The sequence below is a fragment of the Nansenia antarctica genome (assembly GCF_963989245.1).
Source record: "Nansenia antarctica genome assembly, chromosome: 3".
Classification (NCBI taxonomy): Eukaryota; Metazoa; Chordata; class Actinopteri; order Argentiniformes; family Microstomatidae; genus Nansenia; species Nansenia antarctica.
The window spans coordinates 47,390,586-47,410,125 of record NC_137688.1 but is presented as its reverse complement, the minus strand read 5'-3'; the positions used below and the strand labels follow the sequence as shown (position 1 = coordinate 47,410,125).

Genomic DNA, 19,540 nt, shown 5'->3' with positions numbered 1-19,540 from the left:
TGCATATCTCCTCCAGTAAACTCTTCTATCTTTCCCTCTCATCTGTTTTCTTCTGTTCTGCCCTGTTTACCACTCTTTCGCTCGCCTTGTTTTTCTCTCTCACTACCCTATCTTCCTCTCCTCTGCTCTCCACTGTCTTCGTGTCCTCTCCTGTCTTCCTCCCCTCCCCATCGTTTTATCCTCTCCTTTCCACTGTCCTTCTCTCCTTCCCTCTGCTCTGTCTTCGTCTCCTTCCCACTGCTCTCTTCCTCTCCTCCCCTGTCTTCCTCTGCTCCCCTGTCTTTCGCTCCTCTCTGACCTGTCTTCCTCTCCTCTCCTCTCTGTCCTGTCTTCCTCTCCTCTCCTCTCTGTCCTGTCTTCCTCTCCTCTCCTCTCTGACCTGTCTTCCTCTCCTCTCCTCTCTGACCTGTCTTACTCTCCTCTCCTCTCTGTCCTGTCTTCCTCTCCTATCCTCTCTGACCTGTCTTCCTCTCCTATCCTCTCTGACCTGTCTTCCTCTCCTCTCCTCTCTGACCTGTCTTCCTCTCCTCTCCTCTCTGTCCTGTCTTCCTCTCCTCTCCTCTCTGTCCTGTCTTCCTCTCCTATCCTCTCTGACCTGTCTTCCTCTCCTATCCTCTCTGACCTGTCTTCCTCTCCTATCCTCTCTGACCTGTCTTCCTCTACTATCCTCTCTGTCCTGTCTTCCTCTCCTCTCCTCTGTCCTCTTCTCTCCTTTCCTCTGTCTTCCTCCCCCCCCTCCCCCTGTCCTCCCCCACCACCACAGGGCAGAATCTAAGCAGAATGTTGCTTTAGTGCAGAACCAGAGATCCTCCAGGCAGTCTGTTATCAGCCCCTCTCTCTCTCTCTCTCTCTCTCTCTCTCTCTCTCTCTCTCTCTCTCTCTCTCTCTCTCTCTCTCTCTCTCTCTCTCTCTCTCTCTCTCTCTCTCTCTCTCTCTCTCTCTCTCTCTCTCTCTCTCTCTCTCTCTCTCTCTCTCTCTCTCTCTCTCTCTCTCTCTCTCTCTCTCTCTCTCTCTCTCTCTCTCTCTCTCTCTCTCTCTCTCTCTCTGCTGCTGCTACAACATGTCGGGCGCGGTGATGCTGGAGGACATGTCCCTCTGATCCCTAAGCAGTAAATAAAGCAGCCTTCACACAGGGAGACGAGGGGAGAGGAGGGGCACTGCGGTGTGTAGAGGTTAGCAGAGAGCCATCTGTCCACTCCGATGGACCAAAGCCGTCATGTTCATCTCCTACTAGCGAGGGTGGACATAGAGGACATGGCATCAGGAGGATTAGCAGGGCTGTGTTTGAACATAGAGGGGGTGGGGGGTGTGGGGGGTCAGATGCATGTATACACAATGGCTTAAGTCCTCCTGCGGGGGAGGTACACAGACAGATATGTTTACACACACACACACACGCGCACAGACGGACACACACAGACAGACAGACACACACACACACACACTTGTGTTTAGACGTAAATAATTAAGTACTCCTGGGATGATACACACACACACACACACGCTATCTACAGACACTTTACGACACACACAATTGCACATGTCACTAATGCACATACTAACACACACACACACACGCACACCACACACACACACATAATAATATTATTACGACACACACAATTGCACGTCACTTTTACTTTACACACACATATTCCTGGGATGGCGTGTGCGCGCACACACACACACACACACACACACACACACACACACACACACACACACAATTGAATATCCAGTCACCTCAACAGCAAGGACAAACTGCAGCACGCACACCCACTCCATTACGTTTTAAAAATATACAAAAAGACACACACACACACACTGTGAGGCAGCAGCACTTAGTGCTGTGTCAGCGTCTCCAGGGCTACAGCCCTTTGATCAATTATTAACCTGTGGCAGAGAGGAGACACACACACGGGGGCTACTTCTCACTGCCTGTGGCTCCTCCAGCGGTAGGGGCTTGAGATGCTAGCCCACCCCACTGGGAGTGGAGGAGGGGGGGGTCTTCAGACCTAAGTAGCAGGGTCCTTGCCGAGCGAGGAGGTTTTGGTGCTTGAAGCACCGAGGGGGGTTCCTCTGCCCTCAGATTGCTATCAAAGGCCAGACAAACAGGCCTCCAGGCCCACTCAGAGCACACGCACGCACGTACACACACACACACACACACACACTTATCACAATTATGATAAGGCATCAGAAACCGCCAGACAGCCTGCCTGCCAGAAACAAAGGAATGTCGTCACCAGTCATGGCCGGAAACAGGCCTGTGTGCGTGTGTGTGTGCGTGTGTGTGTGTGTGTGTGTATGTATGTGTGTATGTATGTGTGTGCAGGCGTGCGTGTGTCTGTGTGTGTGTGTGTGTGTGTGTGTGCCTGTACAGTGTGTGCCTGTGTGTATGTCAGGGCTAACCAGATGCTGTGTGTGGCCTCTAGGGAGGCGTAATTAGCCGTTTGTTTACAGTCACAGACGCACAACAGACAAGACTTGCCAGTGTCGCTGGCCAAGCAGGGAGACGACAGAGCAGCCACTTATCAGGGGACAACACCCCCCCAGGGCGGCAACTCAACCACACCAGCCAAGACTCAGGCTAAAGGGGCTTTTTTGTGTGTTTCACCGTCTTGTCACAACCTCCATTAGAGTTCCAGAAAGGTGGACAGGGTTGTTGTTCAGGGTGAGGTTAAAACGTTCACAACCGGCTGACAGGTTACGATGTAATTTATAGACCTCACATGATTCCCTTGGCTAAAAACAACGGCAGAAGCCATTACAGACCAGGTTCTTCTAGTCTGAGCTGTTCTCTCTCTCTCTCTCTCTCTCTCTCTCTCTCTCTCTCTCTGGCTCATGAGAACACGCAGTCTTGTGAGTCTTACTCATACACCTCCCTCTCCCTCTCCCTCTCCCTCTCCCTCCTCTGAGCTGTTCCCCTAGCCCTTCCTCCCTCTCTAATGTCCGCCCCCTCACTCTTTCCCCTCCCTGCTGTCTCTCTCTCTCTCCCTCTCTTGTTTTATCTTACTCGCTCATCCCCTTTGAAGTATTCCCCCAATTCATTTCTCTGACTGCTCCATCCTCATTCTCTCTCTCTCTCTCCATATATCCCCCCCCTCTCTCTCTCTTTCTGACTTCTCCCCCCTCACTCTCTCTCCCTGAGGTCTTCCTTCCTTCCTCATTCCCTCCCTCCCCATGTCCTCCCCTCCTCCCCCACCTCCTCCCCCTACCCCTCTCACCTGAGCTGGCCCAGGTTGTAGTGGCGCATCTCCCCGTCGGTGGAGCGTGTGACGCAGAGGGAGAAGCACGGCTGCAGCTGCCGAAGCTCCAGCAGCACGATGGCCAGGTAGTGGATGAAGAGGAGGGCGTCCACCAGGGACACGGCGTACTGCACGATGCCCTGGTAGTTCTCATCCTGCACAGAGGAGCAGGAGGAAGCACAGGGGGAGAGAGGGGGTCAATACACACACACACACACAATATACACATACACACAGACACACAATATACATACACACACACACAATATACATACACACACACACACACACACACACACAAACAATATACATACATACACACACTCACCCACCATATACATACACACACACACACACACACTCCCACTCCCACACACACACACACCCCCCCCCCCCCACTCCCTCTCTGTCCGTGTACCTGTGAGTCCAGGATTCGCACGCTGTAGAACAGCCAGTAGGACACCACGAACAGCAGCACCAGCACGGCCAGCAGCGCCCGGAACACGAACACCCGGGGCAGGCCGGCGCGCGGCGCCCGGAAGAACAGCGCCCACACCGCCAGGAGCAGGATCAGCAGCTTGAAGGCCACCGAGATGAAGAGGCCCTCGCAGGCCGTGCCGCAGGTCTGCAGCTTCTCCGGCCACAGCAGGTGGGGGAGGGCCAGGAAGGCCACGGGGGTGAAGAACACCAGCAGCCCCAGGACCACGGCCAGAGTCAGGGTGAAGTAGCGGCGGCAGTCCAGGCCCACGCTGTCCTCCAGGTCCTTGGTGATGCGCACAATGTCCTCCTGGGAGAGGCTGTGCTCCGACGTGCCCGTGACCGCTGTGGTGGTCTCCCCCCAGTTGTCATCCTGGTGGGGACGGAGAGAGGGAGAGAGGGAGGGTGGGTGAGAGAGAGAGAGAAAAGAGAGAGAGAGGGAGAGAGGGAGGGAGATGGAGAGAGAGAGAGAGAGGGAGAGAGAGGGAAAGAGGGAGGATGGTGGGTGGAGAGAGAGAGAGAGAGAAAGGGAGAGATGGAGGGTGGTGGGTGGAGAGAGAGAGAGGGGGAGAAAGAGAGAAAGAGGGACAGAGAGAAACACATATATACTGTTAAATACAATATTATACTGTTAAATACAATATAGTAAACTGTAAAATACAATATTATACTGTTAAATACAGTTAACAGTTAACATGAGTGTGTAACTGCTTCAATAAGCTGTTTAAGTGGGACACGAGAAAGACACTCAATGACAAGTTAGACTTGATTCGCTTCTAGTTCTCATCTCTGTAGACCCACTTCTATAGGAGGCATGAGGGACTGGGCTTCTGTGCTTCTGCTCAACTGTCAGCAGGGCAAAGGGAAAGGGAGCAGAGAGAGAGAGAGAGAGAGGAAAAAAAAAGAAGAAAGATAGGAAGTGGAAAAAGAAAACAGCCGGGGTAAGCCTGCTGCCAACTGGGGGGTATGGGCTAGGCGGCGCGCTGACCTCGGTGTTTCGACGCCATCCGCCAATAGTGAAGTGAGATGAGAGAGCTGCTGGAATAACAGGGATATACGGCCCTGTACAGAGCAGTCGTCGCACCGACCGTAACACAGCCCAGCCCACACACACACACACACACACACACACACACGCACGCACACACACTTGTCTCTACAGAGCAGCTCACCGCGTTAGCCAAAGGGCAGCCCCGTGGCAACAGAACAGACCAATGGGCTTCCCCCCCCTAGTGACATACATAGCTGCTCTCTGCTCCCGAAAGTACAACAGATGGAGGCTGATTAGATGTTTGTTTTTTCGCGGCAGAGGACAGACTCCGATTCCAACAGAGTCATCGGTAGGGCGCTCGAAATAGCACAGAGAGAGAGAAAGGGAGAGTGGGGGGAAAAGGGAATTCGTACAGGATGCAGTATCATCCCCCTGGGCTTGTTGAGATACGGGGGGGCTCTTTGTCCCATCGCCCCAGGGGTTAAAACAGCACAGGATGGGGGGAGGGGGGTCGGGGCAGGACAATAGGGGGGCCAGGATTTATAGTGACACTCAATCCGGAGCCGGAACCTAGCCACCACAGAGATATTAGATCTCACTGTAGCCAACCAGCCAGGCCAGACCAGGCCTAGCATCGTAAAAACCAGCCCCACATCACAAGCTCTCATTCTGTCGTGCTTGACCAGGCTTAACCAGGCTTGTCTGCTTGACGAGGCCCACTTTAGACCGAGACGACATTTAGATGATGAAGAAGATGATGATGATGATGAAAAGACTGCTGAAAGACTGCTCAATGGAGGTGAGGCTGAGTTGTAGAGTGGAAGCCGCAGAGTGGAGTGAAGGGCCTGCACAATACAAGATGGTGTCGTCAGCATAAAGATGGATCTGGGATTTGCCAGCATCCTTTGCTATATCATTGATGTAGATTTAGAACAACATTGGTCCCAAGATGGAGCCTTGAGGCACCCCTTTAGAGATGGTGAGATGGTCTGACAAGATGTTTTCAGTCTTCACTTGCTGAACTCGGTCAGTTAGATAGCTGGCAAACCAGTTGCAAGAGTTTGTCGAGAGACCAATGTTGGAGAGCCTCTGTAGAAGGATGGAGTGGTTGACAGAATCAAAGGCCTTAGCTAGGTCGATAAAGGCAGCGATGCAGACCTGCCTGGAGTCCAAGGAAGTGACAATGTCATCCAGAACTTTCAAGGTAGCTGTGATGCACCCGTGGCCATGCCGGAACCCAGACTGCATGTTGGACAGGATGTTGTTTGAGGCCATGAAGTGGCTGAGCTGTTTGTGAGCCAGCTTCTCCAGGACCTTGGCCAGGCACGGCAAGATGGAGATGGGCCTGTAGCAGTTGGGGTCGGAGCTAGAGCCACCTTTAAAGAGGGGAAAGACCAGCGCGGATTTCCAGTCAGGAGGAAAGATAGACAGCTCAAAAGACATGTTGAATAGCCGTGTGATGGGAGTGGAAATGACAGGTGCAGCAGCTTTCAAAAACATGGGTTCGAGCCCATCAAGACCAGCAGACTTGTTTGAGTCTAGCTTGGTTAGCTCCTCTAAAACCTCTGAGGTCAAGACAGGTTTAAAGGAGAAAGCGTCACAGCTGGAAGGAGGAGGAGAATGTGATGAAGCAGCAATGGGGGGAGTAGCTGAGAATACATGGGCCGAGTTGACAAAGTGATGATTAAAAAGCGAAGATATGTGAGACTTGTCAGTGACAACAGCGTCACCAAAGGTCATTGCACTAGGAAGATGAGGGGAAGTGAGTTTGTTTTCCATGGCTTTGACCGTTTTCCAAAACATCTTGGCATCAGAGCCACAGGATGCAAATTTGTCCAAGAAGAAACTGGTTTTGGCTTTTCTGACAGCCTGAGTGCTTTTATTTCTACACTGCCTAAAGGCAAGCCAGTCAGCAGGAGACTGGGTGGAACAAGCTTTCTGCCATAAGGTGTTCTTCTGGCGGATCAACTCAGCCAAGTCATGGGAAAACCAGGGGCTGAAGCGATCCTTTATCCGTGATTTTATGAGTGGGGCGTGTTTGTTGATGATCTGATTAAAAGTCATCTTAAAATAGGACCAGGCGTCATCCACAGTGGAGACTGAATTAATTCGGTCCCAGTTCTCTGCTGCAACATCGTGGAGAAAGGCCACCAGCTCAAACTTCTTCAGAGAGCGCTTGGTTACGATCACTGATAGTCGCTTGATCGAGGAGCCAGAGCGTATGCAGGCAATGGCACAGTGATCACTCAGATCTTGACTGAAGACACCAGATTTATAATTAGAAGGGGCATTCGTAAGGATGACATCAATCAGCGTGGCAGATGAAGGGGATTTCTGATTGTGTCTGGTGGGCTCAGATATGATTTGGGAAAGGTTCAGAGCATCGAATTGCTGCGTGACTACGTCTGGGGGGTTGAACATGTCCCAGTTGAGATCACCCAGGAGGACAAACTCAGAGGAAACGTGTGGGGCCAGGAGTACACCAAGTGCAGTTAGGGTGCAAGCTGGGGCAGAGGGTGGTCTGTAGCAGACAGCGACAGAGAGAGAGAAATTGGAAGACAGTTTGATCCTTAACACTAGCAGTTCAAATTGTTTGGGGACAGACTTGGACCTTTGGTGGCTCTGTCCTGATGAAAAATGTTGTAACCTGGTATGGAGATTGGAAGCACTGTTCTTAAGCCATGATTCTGAAATAGCTAGAACATCAGGAATAACAGTGTGTACCCAGGACTTTAGCAGGTCTAGTTTGGGTAACAGGCTACGGATGTTAATGTGTAGAAAGCCCATAGACTTGCGATCACAAAAATCATTGAATGACAGGTCAGAGATGGCATGATCAACAATAGCTGGGCCTGGATTGGGATGTACATTACCAGAGATGAAAAGGATGAGGATAATCAAAATGCGTCTAAGTATGGAGCCATAGCATTGCTTAAGATGATTGTTATTTTTCATGGAGGGTTTGGCATGGATTGGGAGAGGAGGGTCAATAAATTGCTGCAACAGTATGAAGGAATACAATGGAGAGCATGGCACAGACAGACTAGGAAGACATGTATTCTTTGTAATCCAGAAAGTGGAGGCATCTCTGGGCAGTAAACTGAAATCCAGCGTGCCACCACCATAGGAAACTATGGCTGGCCTGTGTAAACGCCCGGGTGCAACCTCAGGAGATTGGGCCAGAGTGAGCAGACAAGTAACCAGCAGTGTAGGCCAGAAGGCCACAGGAAAATACATGCCAACAAACAGCAGGTGTTGTAGCTTGTAGCACGGTAGCAGGCAGCAGGTGTTGTAGCTTGTAGCAGTGAACAGGTAAGCTAGCAGCAGCAGCATATAGCAGCCAGCCTACCTGTCGGAGATTGTTTGGCTGTAGCAGGTGTGGGCCCAGGCTGGGGCTAGCTTAAGTCCAGGCTGCAGGTGTAGAGCCAAGCAGGTAACAGCTGAGGTCCAGGCTTAGGAGATGTAGAGCCAGGATGAAGCAAACTGAGATGTAGGCCAGAGTCCAGGCTGTAGCAGGTAGCTGAAGCTAGCAAGCTAAAGCTAGCTGAAGCCTGGAAGTGACTCAACTTGTTTGTGGATTTAAAAGTCCATAAAAGCAGCCAGATGTGCACTTCTTGGAGAGGTTTTAGAGGAGAAACCTTCCTTCACAGAGTATTTGGTGAGAAACACGACTCAAACCGACTATTAGTGGATAAAAAGATCAATTCAAAGCACACTGTGCTGAGCAGTATCACTTGGCAGCCATCTTGCTTTGTGGGTGATGATGACGTCACTGTGCGCATTGTCCGGAGAGAATCCTCAATGTACTGTATTTGTTGGCTGCTTCCCTGACATTACAGTCCCACCTGTGTGATCAAAGTGCCTTCTACTCCACAGACTACAGGATGCAGAGAGCTGTCAGTGAGATTGTGACAACAACCTGAGGCGTGTAGAAGGTAACCACACCTCCGTCCTCCTCCCTCATCCTTCCTTTCATCATATCTCTCCCTTCCTGTCCATTGAGCTTCGGGCCAGGGTCGGTAACACGTACGGCATTCTCATTATCCTGAGTCATAATGACTAGTGTCTATGTTTCTTGCCTGAGCCAGTAGAACTGACCTAAAATGTCAGACAGACAGACAGACAGACAGAGAGAGAGAGAGAGAGAGAGAGAGAGAGAGAGAGAGAGAGAGAGAGAGAGAGAGAGATAGATCTAGATAACACACTGTGACATCATAAATATAGCCATGACGTCAGCCTGTCTGGCCCCCTGAGGATACCACCATCACAGTGGATCAATGGGAGAGAGCAGTAAAGCTCACTGGAATGCTGAACGTTGGGGTCAAGGGGTCGCACGGTCAAGAGACACTGGTGGGTGTTATGTAATCTGACACCTATCATTGTATTTAGATGGGAAAACAAAAGTACACAAAAACAACACATTTTCTAGCAAAAGAAGAATCATTAGAGGTCCAAAGATAAAAAAAAAGAAGAATAAAATATCAAGAATAAAGTCCTATGATTGACAATCCAATGCTATAAACATTTTTATTTTGGATCCGTTTTCACAATGAGGTAGTGCAGCACATTTTTCACTTCACTTTCACCTCTCCAAAACCAACATCTCATAGAGGGATTGGGTCATGATACATCTTTCAAATCATTGCCTTAATAGACACTGAGGACTGTGGTGTTGCATTGGAGTGGAGTTTCATGTTGTGCTTTTGATTTAGGAGTCGACTGACCAACCCATTGTGTGTTGTTAAGGTGCCGTATTGAGTTGTGTACCTTGCTCCTGGCTCCACCAAGGCCCATAGCCAAAATTGAGATACAAGTTTGTGTGTGTATGTGTGTGTGTGTGTGTGTGTGTGTGTGTGTGTGTGTGTGTGTGTGTGTGTGTAGGCGGCTAGGCCAGTGGATGTGTGTAGGAGAGAAGAAGAGTCAGAGCTCCTTCATCAATGCTAAGTGGTTTTGGAGAGGTCCTCTGCTAAGACAGAGAACAAGGGGTCTTTCATGATTCCAATTAAATTCACAGAGAGAGTGAGAGAAAACAAATTCAATCTCTCCCTCATTTCGACTAAGCACTCTTGAGAGAAATGCTCCATTAGGATAAACCACAATGGGTCAATTAGTGAAAAAGCCTCTCAAACAAAGCTTTCGACACACAGCGTTCCACAAATCATCCAGGTTGGCATCCGGCATTCCGTGACTATTCTAACTGAATTCATGGGACTCCAATATCAATGTCATTAAAAAAAAATAAAAAACACAACACAGGTGGAGCACAAGGTAGAGGACAGTCCTGTTTTGGGTCCATACAGGCCCCACTGAGTAAAAATAGAGTGACAATCTCATCATGGGATTAGGGAATCACCAGGACCTGATCTAATAGAAGCGGGAAAGTGCCTGGCAGCAGCACTGCCCCGATACAACAGAAAATGACAGAGGGCAGAGAGGAAGAGAGGAGAGAGGGCCAGAGAAAGGGAGGGAGAAAGCGGATTGAAACAAACAGTCCAAGTACAGTACAAAGAGGAGCGTGCACAAATACACACACACACAGACACACACACACACACACACACACACACACACACAGATGCATTGACATATCCACAACCACACTAGCATGCCCACACGTGTCGTCATTGTCGTCGTCCCCCACACACACATATATTGTTTTTTTTAAATGTATCTAAATTAACTTGTCTCAATGAGACACACACACGCAGAGACACACACACACGCACAAACACACATGTACACGTACACACACGCACGCACGCACGCACACACAAACACAGACACAGACACACACACACACACACACACACACACACACACACACACACACACTACTCACTGTCAACTAACTGAGTCCACCCTGATTAATGTAAACCGGTGGGCTTTCACGTAGAATTCTAAGTGGCGTGAGTTGGGGGGCGGGTGTTTCAGTGAGGAGCCAATACAATAGGCATGAAATTGAAACATCCGATTTGACATGTTCTCTCCCACACACTGCTGCACACTCAGACAGACAGAGCTGGGAGAGGAGAGGAGAGGAGAGGAGAGGAGAGGAGAGGAGAGGAGGGGAGGGGAGAGGAGGAGACACTGGATAGTAGGGCGGTGAGCAGTACTGTGACATCTCCATGGTGATGAGGAATCCAGTGAAATCTGAACGCTCCAAGGGATTATAGAATACAGGGACGGAAAGAGACCCCCCACCCCAACACCACATAGCCACTCTTACAAAGAAACTACTAACACACACAAATACAAGACCCTCATTTCCTTCTATTCAATAATATGAATAGAGTTGGTTGCAAAGGAAATTACTGATGTGGCAAAAAAACATTTTATACTGAGCCCGAAGTGCACTAGTTTAAGTGTGTGTGTGTGTGTGTGTGTGTGTGTGTGTGTGTGTGTGTGTGTGTGTGTGTGTGTGTGTGTGTGTGTGTGTGTGTGTGTGGTGGGTGGGTGTGGGTGTGTCTGTCTGTCTGTCTGTCTGTCTGACTGACTATGTATCCATCAGCCTGCATTCTAAACTGCAATGAGAAAAAGAAACATTGTGGAAATGTTCCACTTTGTCCAAAACTGAAAAGACGCAGTAACCGCATCTGTGAGTATGAATACTAGCTATTGTCTGACAGTACATCACATGTCCTTTAAAAGCTTGTGTGCTGCTGTTCTTTACAGTAAGTGGGGTAAACAAAACAAGGTCCTTCGCTTAGAGCAAGAGCATAGACTCTACAGACTCCAGGGAGATGAGGGGTGTGTTTCATTGAGATAAAAGTTAACTTCGATATAAAAGTGTCTGTGTATGTGCATATTACACAGTGTGTGTGTGTATGTGTGTGTGTGTGTGTGTGTGTGTGTGTGTGTGTGTGTGTATGTGTGTGTATACACACTGACTGCACCAACGCAGGGTCTGTCTGTCTATCTGTTTGCACAGTCGTGCCAAGCAGTGCACACAGCCAACCCAGCTGCCAATTACATGTCAAGACAGGGAAAGTAAGTGGTAAGTGTTCAGCAATGTTCCTCGACTGACATAGCAGCCAGAGGAGAAACAGGGGAACAGAGAGCTGTGAAGGAGGAAAGAGGAATGTTACTTCAGCCTCCCAGGATTGGAAAAAGTCATTGATAAGAATTCCTCAACTAACCCCCACCACCCAATCGTTGTGAGACTAACTCATTAATACAACGTAGTTACACTCTGATTCTGGGCCCAGGATACATGCCACGCTGTCACTGTCATCATCAGGTACTGTAGAAACACAAGCACCTGCCCTCCTCCGCACCATTAACAGCTTAACACAGACACACACAGACACACACACACACACACACACACACACACACACAGGCACACAGAATTACTGTATTCAACAAATGCACGCACCCATACTCAAAATGAATACTGTACACAGCAAGTCAGCCACCAAGACGGCACTTTAAGGTAGTCTCCACCACAGCGGTAAACAACCGTTTACAGAGCGGTCTAGTCCATTCACTCACTAGCTCAACACTCACTAGCTCCATTCCCACAGTAAAAAGCCAGTAAAAGATTTAGATCTATTTTTTTGTCTCACGCCCGTTTACACAGGCCTTGATTTACGGTGATTTCTCCGGCTCACCCCTTTTATACCGTTGTGTTTGCCAGGTGTAAACAAGATTGCTGATGGTCAGTCAGTCAGTCAGTGAGTGAGTGAGTGAGTGAGTCAGTCAGTCAGTCAGTCAGTCAGTGAGTCAATGAGTCTGTGAGTCAGTCAGTCAGTGCTGTTTCTTACCTCGCCTGGCTGTGGACACCCCCCTGCTGAACCAGGCTCAGGCGGAGAAATGGACTCCACCTCTGTAACCACATCTTCCTTTGACTCTTCCATGACCCCAATCTCTTCCTCCACCACGTCCTCCAACCCCTCCATCACAGAACTGACTCACAGAGGCAATGAGCTTGTGTTTATATATATATATATATATATATAAAAGTAAAGACTTTATGCACAGCTTCCTCCGGACAGGACAAGGAGCTCGGCCATGGTGAAGAACTAGCGGGTGAGTCCCAGCAGAGCCGCGGCCAGTCGGGCTATGTCCCTGCCTCCACTGCTGCACTGCAACCTGGCCTCTTTATTTGTCTTGTCATAGAGGAATCACCCATCATGCCCTGAGAGAGGGAGGATTGTATGGGCTATGTTTCTGTGTTTCATGTCCCGAGCATTGAAAAGCGCTCTCTCTTACACACACACACACACACACACACACACACACACACACACACACACACACACACACACACACACACACACACACACACACACACACACACACACACACACACACACACACACACACACACACACACACACACACACACACACACACACACACACACACACACACAGTGAGAGGGGGGGGAGAGAGAAAGAGATCACATGGGATGTCCTAACAGCAGCACGGAGGGGGAGAAGGGGTGGAGGGGGGAATGGAGGAAGGAGGAGTGGTCCATTAAACAAACATCTGTGCCCCCCAGAGGGAGAGAGAAGGCAAACAAAATAACAAACCAATTATGGTGCAGAGGGCCCCTGCCAGCCTGCCACCCACCCCTAGCTGTGTCCCCCCTCTCCTCCCCTTCCTTAAACTATCTCCCTTTATTCTTCTATATCCCTGAGGGCAACCTCTTTCCTCTGCTCCACTCTCCATCCATTTCTTCTGACCCAGTGAGCACTATGGTGTCACTGCTCAGCCTATGGCGTGGGAGAGTGAGCAAGCGGCAGGGGGTGGGGCTTAATGAGCGAGAGCAGGGTCGTCCTGGGCAACCAATGGCAGCTATGGCTCGTACAATGTTGTTGGGTCAGAACCAGACCAATCAGATCCTTTAGCTATTCAGCCAGGGATAAAAAATACAACCTCAGTCTCCAATAGTATGAGACACCTTGTTGCAAAAAGAAAGGGGGAAAAAAAGAAGGTTTAGGGTTAATGGTAGACACTGCGCTCCATTGAAAAGCAGTTATCATCAACCATTCCTAGCATAATATGCAATTAAAGCAGCTCCACACTGAGGTGGGGCTTCGGACGGATCCCTGGTTGTTACCCTTTGGCTTTTGAATGCGGAAATGGCACAACCAATCGGCAGCCCGAAAGAAAGGGGAGCTGTCAACAGCCCCACATTGAGCCCAATAATCTTCATTCACTTTCATGCCAGAGAGCACATGACCATCACACACGCGCTCCACTGTGCACGTGTGTAATGTGCCTTCACAAACACAATTAGCCGTCGTGACACAAAGTTCAAGTCACACGCAGATACACAGACACACAGACTCCGACTCTCACACACACACACAAACACACAAACACACAAACACACAAACACACAAACACACAAACACACAAAAACACAGACTCAGACTCAGACTCAGACACACACACACACACACACACACACACACACACACTACAGTGTTCTTATTGTTGTGCTCGGGGGCATCTGATGTCATCGACATCCCTGCAAACTATAAATTGAGAGCCACTCTCCTCTTTCAAACGGCCCTCTGTGCCAGGATGGGGGTACTAGTAATTCCCCCAAAATGTCTCCAGGATTATATATATCATCTTTCTCTTGTGTGACATTTCACACAATGGTGGCCTACAGGTCCTGAAGGCATTCCTCAGTTACACAACATCACTAGCCTAGCACCGCCAAGGCAGTCTAGTCTACCGAGTATCCTCCTATGGTTTACTAGCATTATGCTAACAAAACACTGCACAACAGGAGCAGCCCACAGACCGATATGGAACTCGTTCTTTTAGTTGGGGCACTACTGTATGGAGTTAATGTATGCTTTGGACTCGTTCCCCCAATGGCATTGGCAAGCTGCTCCATAGCAAACACAGTTCTGTTGAAACACATACTGTACCTCAGGATCACAGAGGAGCATATGATTAAAGATGTTTATGAAGAAACGTACTGAAACCAACGCCTTTACACACCAATTCAAACACTGCACTGTAAGCCCTCTCTCTCTCTCTCTCTTACACACAGATACATTTTACATTACATTTTTGGCATTTAGATGACGCCCTTATCCAAAGCGATTACATACAGCCAAACAAATCCATTTGACTAGTGAATCTAGAAGTAAGTGAATCATAAATCCATCATCCATTCCGTCATTGTAAGAAAAGTAATCTCTGCACGGGCCAGGAGCCATTTGGCAGTCATAATGCTAGAATTTTTTCTTTTTCTTTTTAATACACAGGCTCTCAGACAAACAGGGTCTTCTGGAGACACGAGTCCTCACACAGCACAACTATGGGCTCTGAACAACACACACACACACACACACACACACACACACACACACACACTTTTAATAGGTGTTTATGTGCATGCGCTGCATGAGCATATGAGCCTGCGAGTGTACACTGTTCCAATCCCAGCCTCCACATTCTAATGAACTCGTTAAAAAGGAGTCATCTGGCAGCAGCAGCATGAGAAGGTTCTACCAGTCTCCAGTGACGGCCCTGCAGTCATACACTGCACTGTCACCCACTGCTTATTTTATTAATTTATTTAGCCTTTATTTAACTAGGAGGTCCCTTGTGATTAAAATCTCTTTTTCGAGGGAGACCTGCCCAAGATAGCACACCAGTACAAGTACAAGGTTATAAAATTGGAGAATAAAACATAATAAAAACAGACAAGGGATAACAGATAAACATTATAAAATCCATCTTAGGAATAGCAATTGCACTCTTCTGTCACACAATTCTTAATCAGAGCTTTGAACTCTCCCAGGGAGACGAGATTATTAAGCTGTGTAGTGTGTTCTGGAGGTTATTCCATGACCAGGGCACAGAATAAGAGAAAGCGGCTCTGCCAAGTTCTAAACTAATCCTGGTTACCCGGTAGAGCAACCATCTAGTGGAGCGAAAATCAGCTGTTGGTGAGTGACATGAAATTACATAGATATGAGGGGAGTTTGCCCAGTATGCCCTTGTAAATAAAGATGTTCCAGTGATGCTGTCTCCTTAGGCTTAATGAAGGCCAGTGAACCAGATCATAAAGTATACAGTGATGTGTACGGGACAATGAGTTGGATATAAAGCGTAGAGAACTGTGAAATACAAAGTCTAAGCAGCGAAGTGTAGAGGAGGCAGCATGCATGTATATAATGTCCCCATAGTCTAGAACACTTAAGAACATAGCCTGAACAAGTGTTTTCCTAGCTGCAAAATTGAGGCAGGCTTTATTTCGATAATAAAAACCCAGCCTAACCTTCAGTTTCTTTACTAGGTTCTTAATATGCAATCTAAAAAGAGAGCATCCCAAAGAGAGCCACCCAAACCCAAGTACTTACAGGATGACACTCTTTCAATTGAGTTCCCTCTTAAGGTGTGAATATTAAATGATCTAAGATCTGGGAGCGAGCTCTGGAAAAGATCATACATTTGGTTTTCTTAGCATTGAGAACCAACTTTAGACCATATAATGAGGCCTGTAACTGTTTAAAGGAAGTCTGGAGCTCATCAACAGCCTGGCTCAGGGAAGAGGCAACTGAGTATTATGTTGTCTGCATTAAAGATGCACTTTCACTGTAAGCATGTCCTTCCCAATGTTATTTATAGAAATAGTAAACAAGACAGAGACTAAAACTGAGCCGTGGGGGACTCCCTCAGAGATCTCCATGAAGCTTGACTTGTGACCATCTGTATATACCGGTACACACTGGGTTCTATCTGCAAGGTAGTTCCACTCTATAGCCATGTTACCCAAACCAACATCACTGAGTCTGCCCAGCAGCAGCTCATGGTCGACAGTCAAATGCCTTGGACAGATCAACAAACACTGCTAGGTCAAGGCCCAGTCATGAGTTAACAAGCATAGTGTTACACTGTGTTACGACCAAGCCTAGTGGTCACAACAAAAAGGGGAGTCCAAACATGATCGAGGGTTAAAGTCATATATTTATTATAAACTTAAAGAATAAACAATATAAGGATGTAAAGTGAAGTCTGTGTAATCAGTAGTGTGTGTAGTGTATGGAATGTGTGTTGTTGGATGTTATATGATGTGACAAAACAAAAAGGGACAAAACCAGAAGCCAACCTGCCCGTGGGAAAAAAGAACTCACATGGTCGATGGGGTTCACCATATAAAGCCTGTAGGCCACAGCTGCACAGGTGAATCACATTGACCTTCCATGCCCCGACCACACTGATTCCCTGAACCAGATAGGCAGTCGACCGATTAACTGTCAGGTGCGCCCATGCCAACCTCTCAAACAGTGCTTGGATGCGTAGGATATGCTGAGCCCAGCTGTCACTATAAATGACTAAGTCATCCAAATACCCAGCACAATCCTCCAGACCAGAAACAACACGGTTTCATCAGGCGTTGAAAGGTTGCCGGTGCATTGCGTAAACCAAAAGGCATTACTGTATATGAGTACAATCCAGAGTGTGTAATGAAAGCACAAATCTCCCTTGCTCTAGGAGACAAGGGGACCTGGCAGTACCCTTTAAGAAGATCAAACGTATTGACATAATTCGCATAATTCCTACCTGATCAACACAATCTTCCATTCACGGAAGCGGAAAAGAATCAGGCGGCTTCGTAACGTTGTTAACTTTACGATAGTCTGTGTATGGCCTGAAAAATGTGTCAGATTTCCTGACTAACAGACAAGATGAAGCCCAACTGGAACCAGAAAGTTCAGTAATATCATTATCCAATATACATTACTCCTGCATCTGAATGCTTACACTTGTCAGGTGAAACTCTATTGAAGCACTGCCTTATGGGCTGGGCATCTCCAATATCAACATCATGTTCAATTAGACGAGTACATGTGAATCAGAGAACAACACGGCATAACCTTCAATAAGGTGAACCAACTCCGTATGTTTTGCGCAGTCCAAATGACCGTGAATAGAATCCAAATTCGCCAATGTTCCAGAGATTGGCAACCTGCCTTTCAAAACCCCAAGATCGGAGGCTGAGCTCTCCTCAGACATGAGGCGAAGAGTCTAAAGCAACTGTAAATGCAGAAAGTGCAGAACCAGTGCTAAGTGAAACCTCCCCCTTCTCAACCAAAGTAGTTGATTGCCGATGACAGAGCATAATATAGCTTCAACAAATTGACATGGATCAGCTTTTTCTTCCTCTGCGTAGGAGATGCGACAATGTAATTTTGCTCAATCTCCTTGCGAACCACTGTGAACGGACAAATGAACTTGGCCTGAAAGGTTGAACCCACAATAGGCAACAATGCTAGCACTTGGTCGCCGAAGCTCTATTGTCAGCACGACGATCATAACCATTTGCATAATCAAGCAAGAAATGCCAAACAAAGAGATAAACTGAGCTAAAACTGTTATTGTGTGTAAGCAGCAGGATACCTAGTAGTTTGACACATAATGGTAAGCAGATAGCTACTGCCAGACTTTGAGCGTGGCAATGGACCAACACAATCAGCAAAGTACTCCAATGAGAGACCCACCGTAGGGACAGGATAAAGAGGAGCTGGCCTGAAAGTGTGATCCCCAATGACCCATCCTAACCCTAACCCTAACTTACCCGAAAGCATGTAGCCCATGGCTCAGACAGTGTAGTAGTGTTGGCTCAATAGCATCTCATTAGTGTGCAAGATCTTGAGAATCAGCTGTACATGTGATGGAAGAGTGCACTGCACATGAAAAAAATCCTAAAAAATCCCGGAAAGTTTCCGAACCTTTGCAACCCTAGGCACAACTCTCTATCACATTAGCTGGTAATACTCTCTCAAAGAGCTCCTTCAACAAAGAGTCCAGCTGCTGTTCCTTCACTAAATCCTCCCAAGAAACCAAGTGGAGCTGTTCAGGGAGAGGCAAATCAAATTGTTCTGAAATAAGCAAGGGGTCACTGCCTGCTCACGGCACATGGCACGTATGACTGTGCAAGCCGGAGAGTCCTCAGACTCTTCTAGGACAGGGACAACAGGGTTTTACTGTGTAACCACATGCCTGCACATGTACCACCTGCACAAAACCTGCAAGAATAAAATCAATACCTTCAACTAATAGATTATGCCGTCGCTAGGAGGTTTTTACCTTGTGTTCACTGACAAAGTTGGCGCACACTCTAGTAAGGGTAGTCATCTAATAGAAATCTACTAGTAGTCTAGTAGTAATGGCCGGCTGTGGCTCAGGAGGTAGAGTGGGTGTCTAATAATGCAAGGTCAGCGGTTCGATCCCCGCTGGCCACGTGTCCTTGGGCAAGACACTGCTGTCTGCAAGCCTCTGGCACTAGTTCATAGGCCTTTAGCACTGCCATTTTGACGGTTACATAAACCGTACAGTCAGATGCACTAAGTGCTGCATATGTCTCTTGAGCCTTACCCACCAATACACATTGTACCAATAAAGTGCAGTCTGCATCAGACCAATCCTGAGTGTCCACGACTCTCTCAAACAAAGAACAAAAAGTATCTGGGTCACTCTCATTGAATCTAGGAAGCAACCACAATTTGACCCCCATGTCATTTTGAGCAGCTCTGACTGGAGACCCCGCTTCCTCCTTAGGCCAACCCTCCTTGATGAGGTCTAGATTCCTCCCTTCTAACTGTAATTCAGCAAACTCAGTTTTCTGTTTAATCTCCTAATGCAAGCTCACTGTTTTGATGCTCAACTTTTGGCAATAACAACTATTTTTGTTGGTCAAAACCCAACCCAGCAACACCCGGAGATACAATTAACAAGCTGAGGATCCCTTCCAGTTAAAACCACCCTCAACTAGCTTAACCTTCAACATGGCCTTGAAGCTCTCCTTCAATAGAGACGGACTACACTCAACCACATAATGATCTGAAAT

General features: G+C 48.0%; 1 protein-coding gene across 1 annotated transcript in view; it reads right to left on the bottom strand.

Moving 5' to 3' along the window:
* The window catches only part of LOC308153263 (vang-like protein 1), a 49,341-nt gene that overhangs the window by 8,889 nt on the left and 20,912 nt on the right, over positions 1 to 19,540 (bottom strand). Inside the window, exons 4-5 of the mRNA XM_080526349.1 lie at positions 3,667 to 4,098; positions 3,228 to 3,403 (exon numbers count right to left, since the gene is read on the bottom strand). Coding sequence (XP_080382475.1) covers positions 3,228 to 3,403; positions 3,667 to 4,098 — 608 coding nt within the window. The remainder of the gene's footprint in view (positions 1 to 3,227; positions 3,404 to 3,666; positions 4,099 to 19,540) is intronic.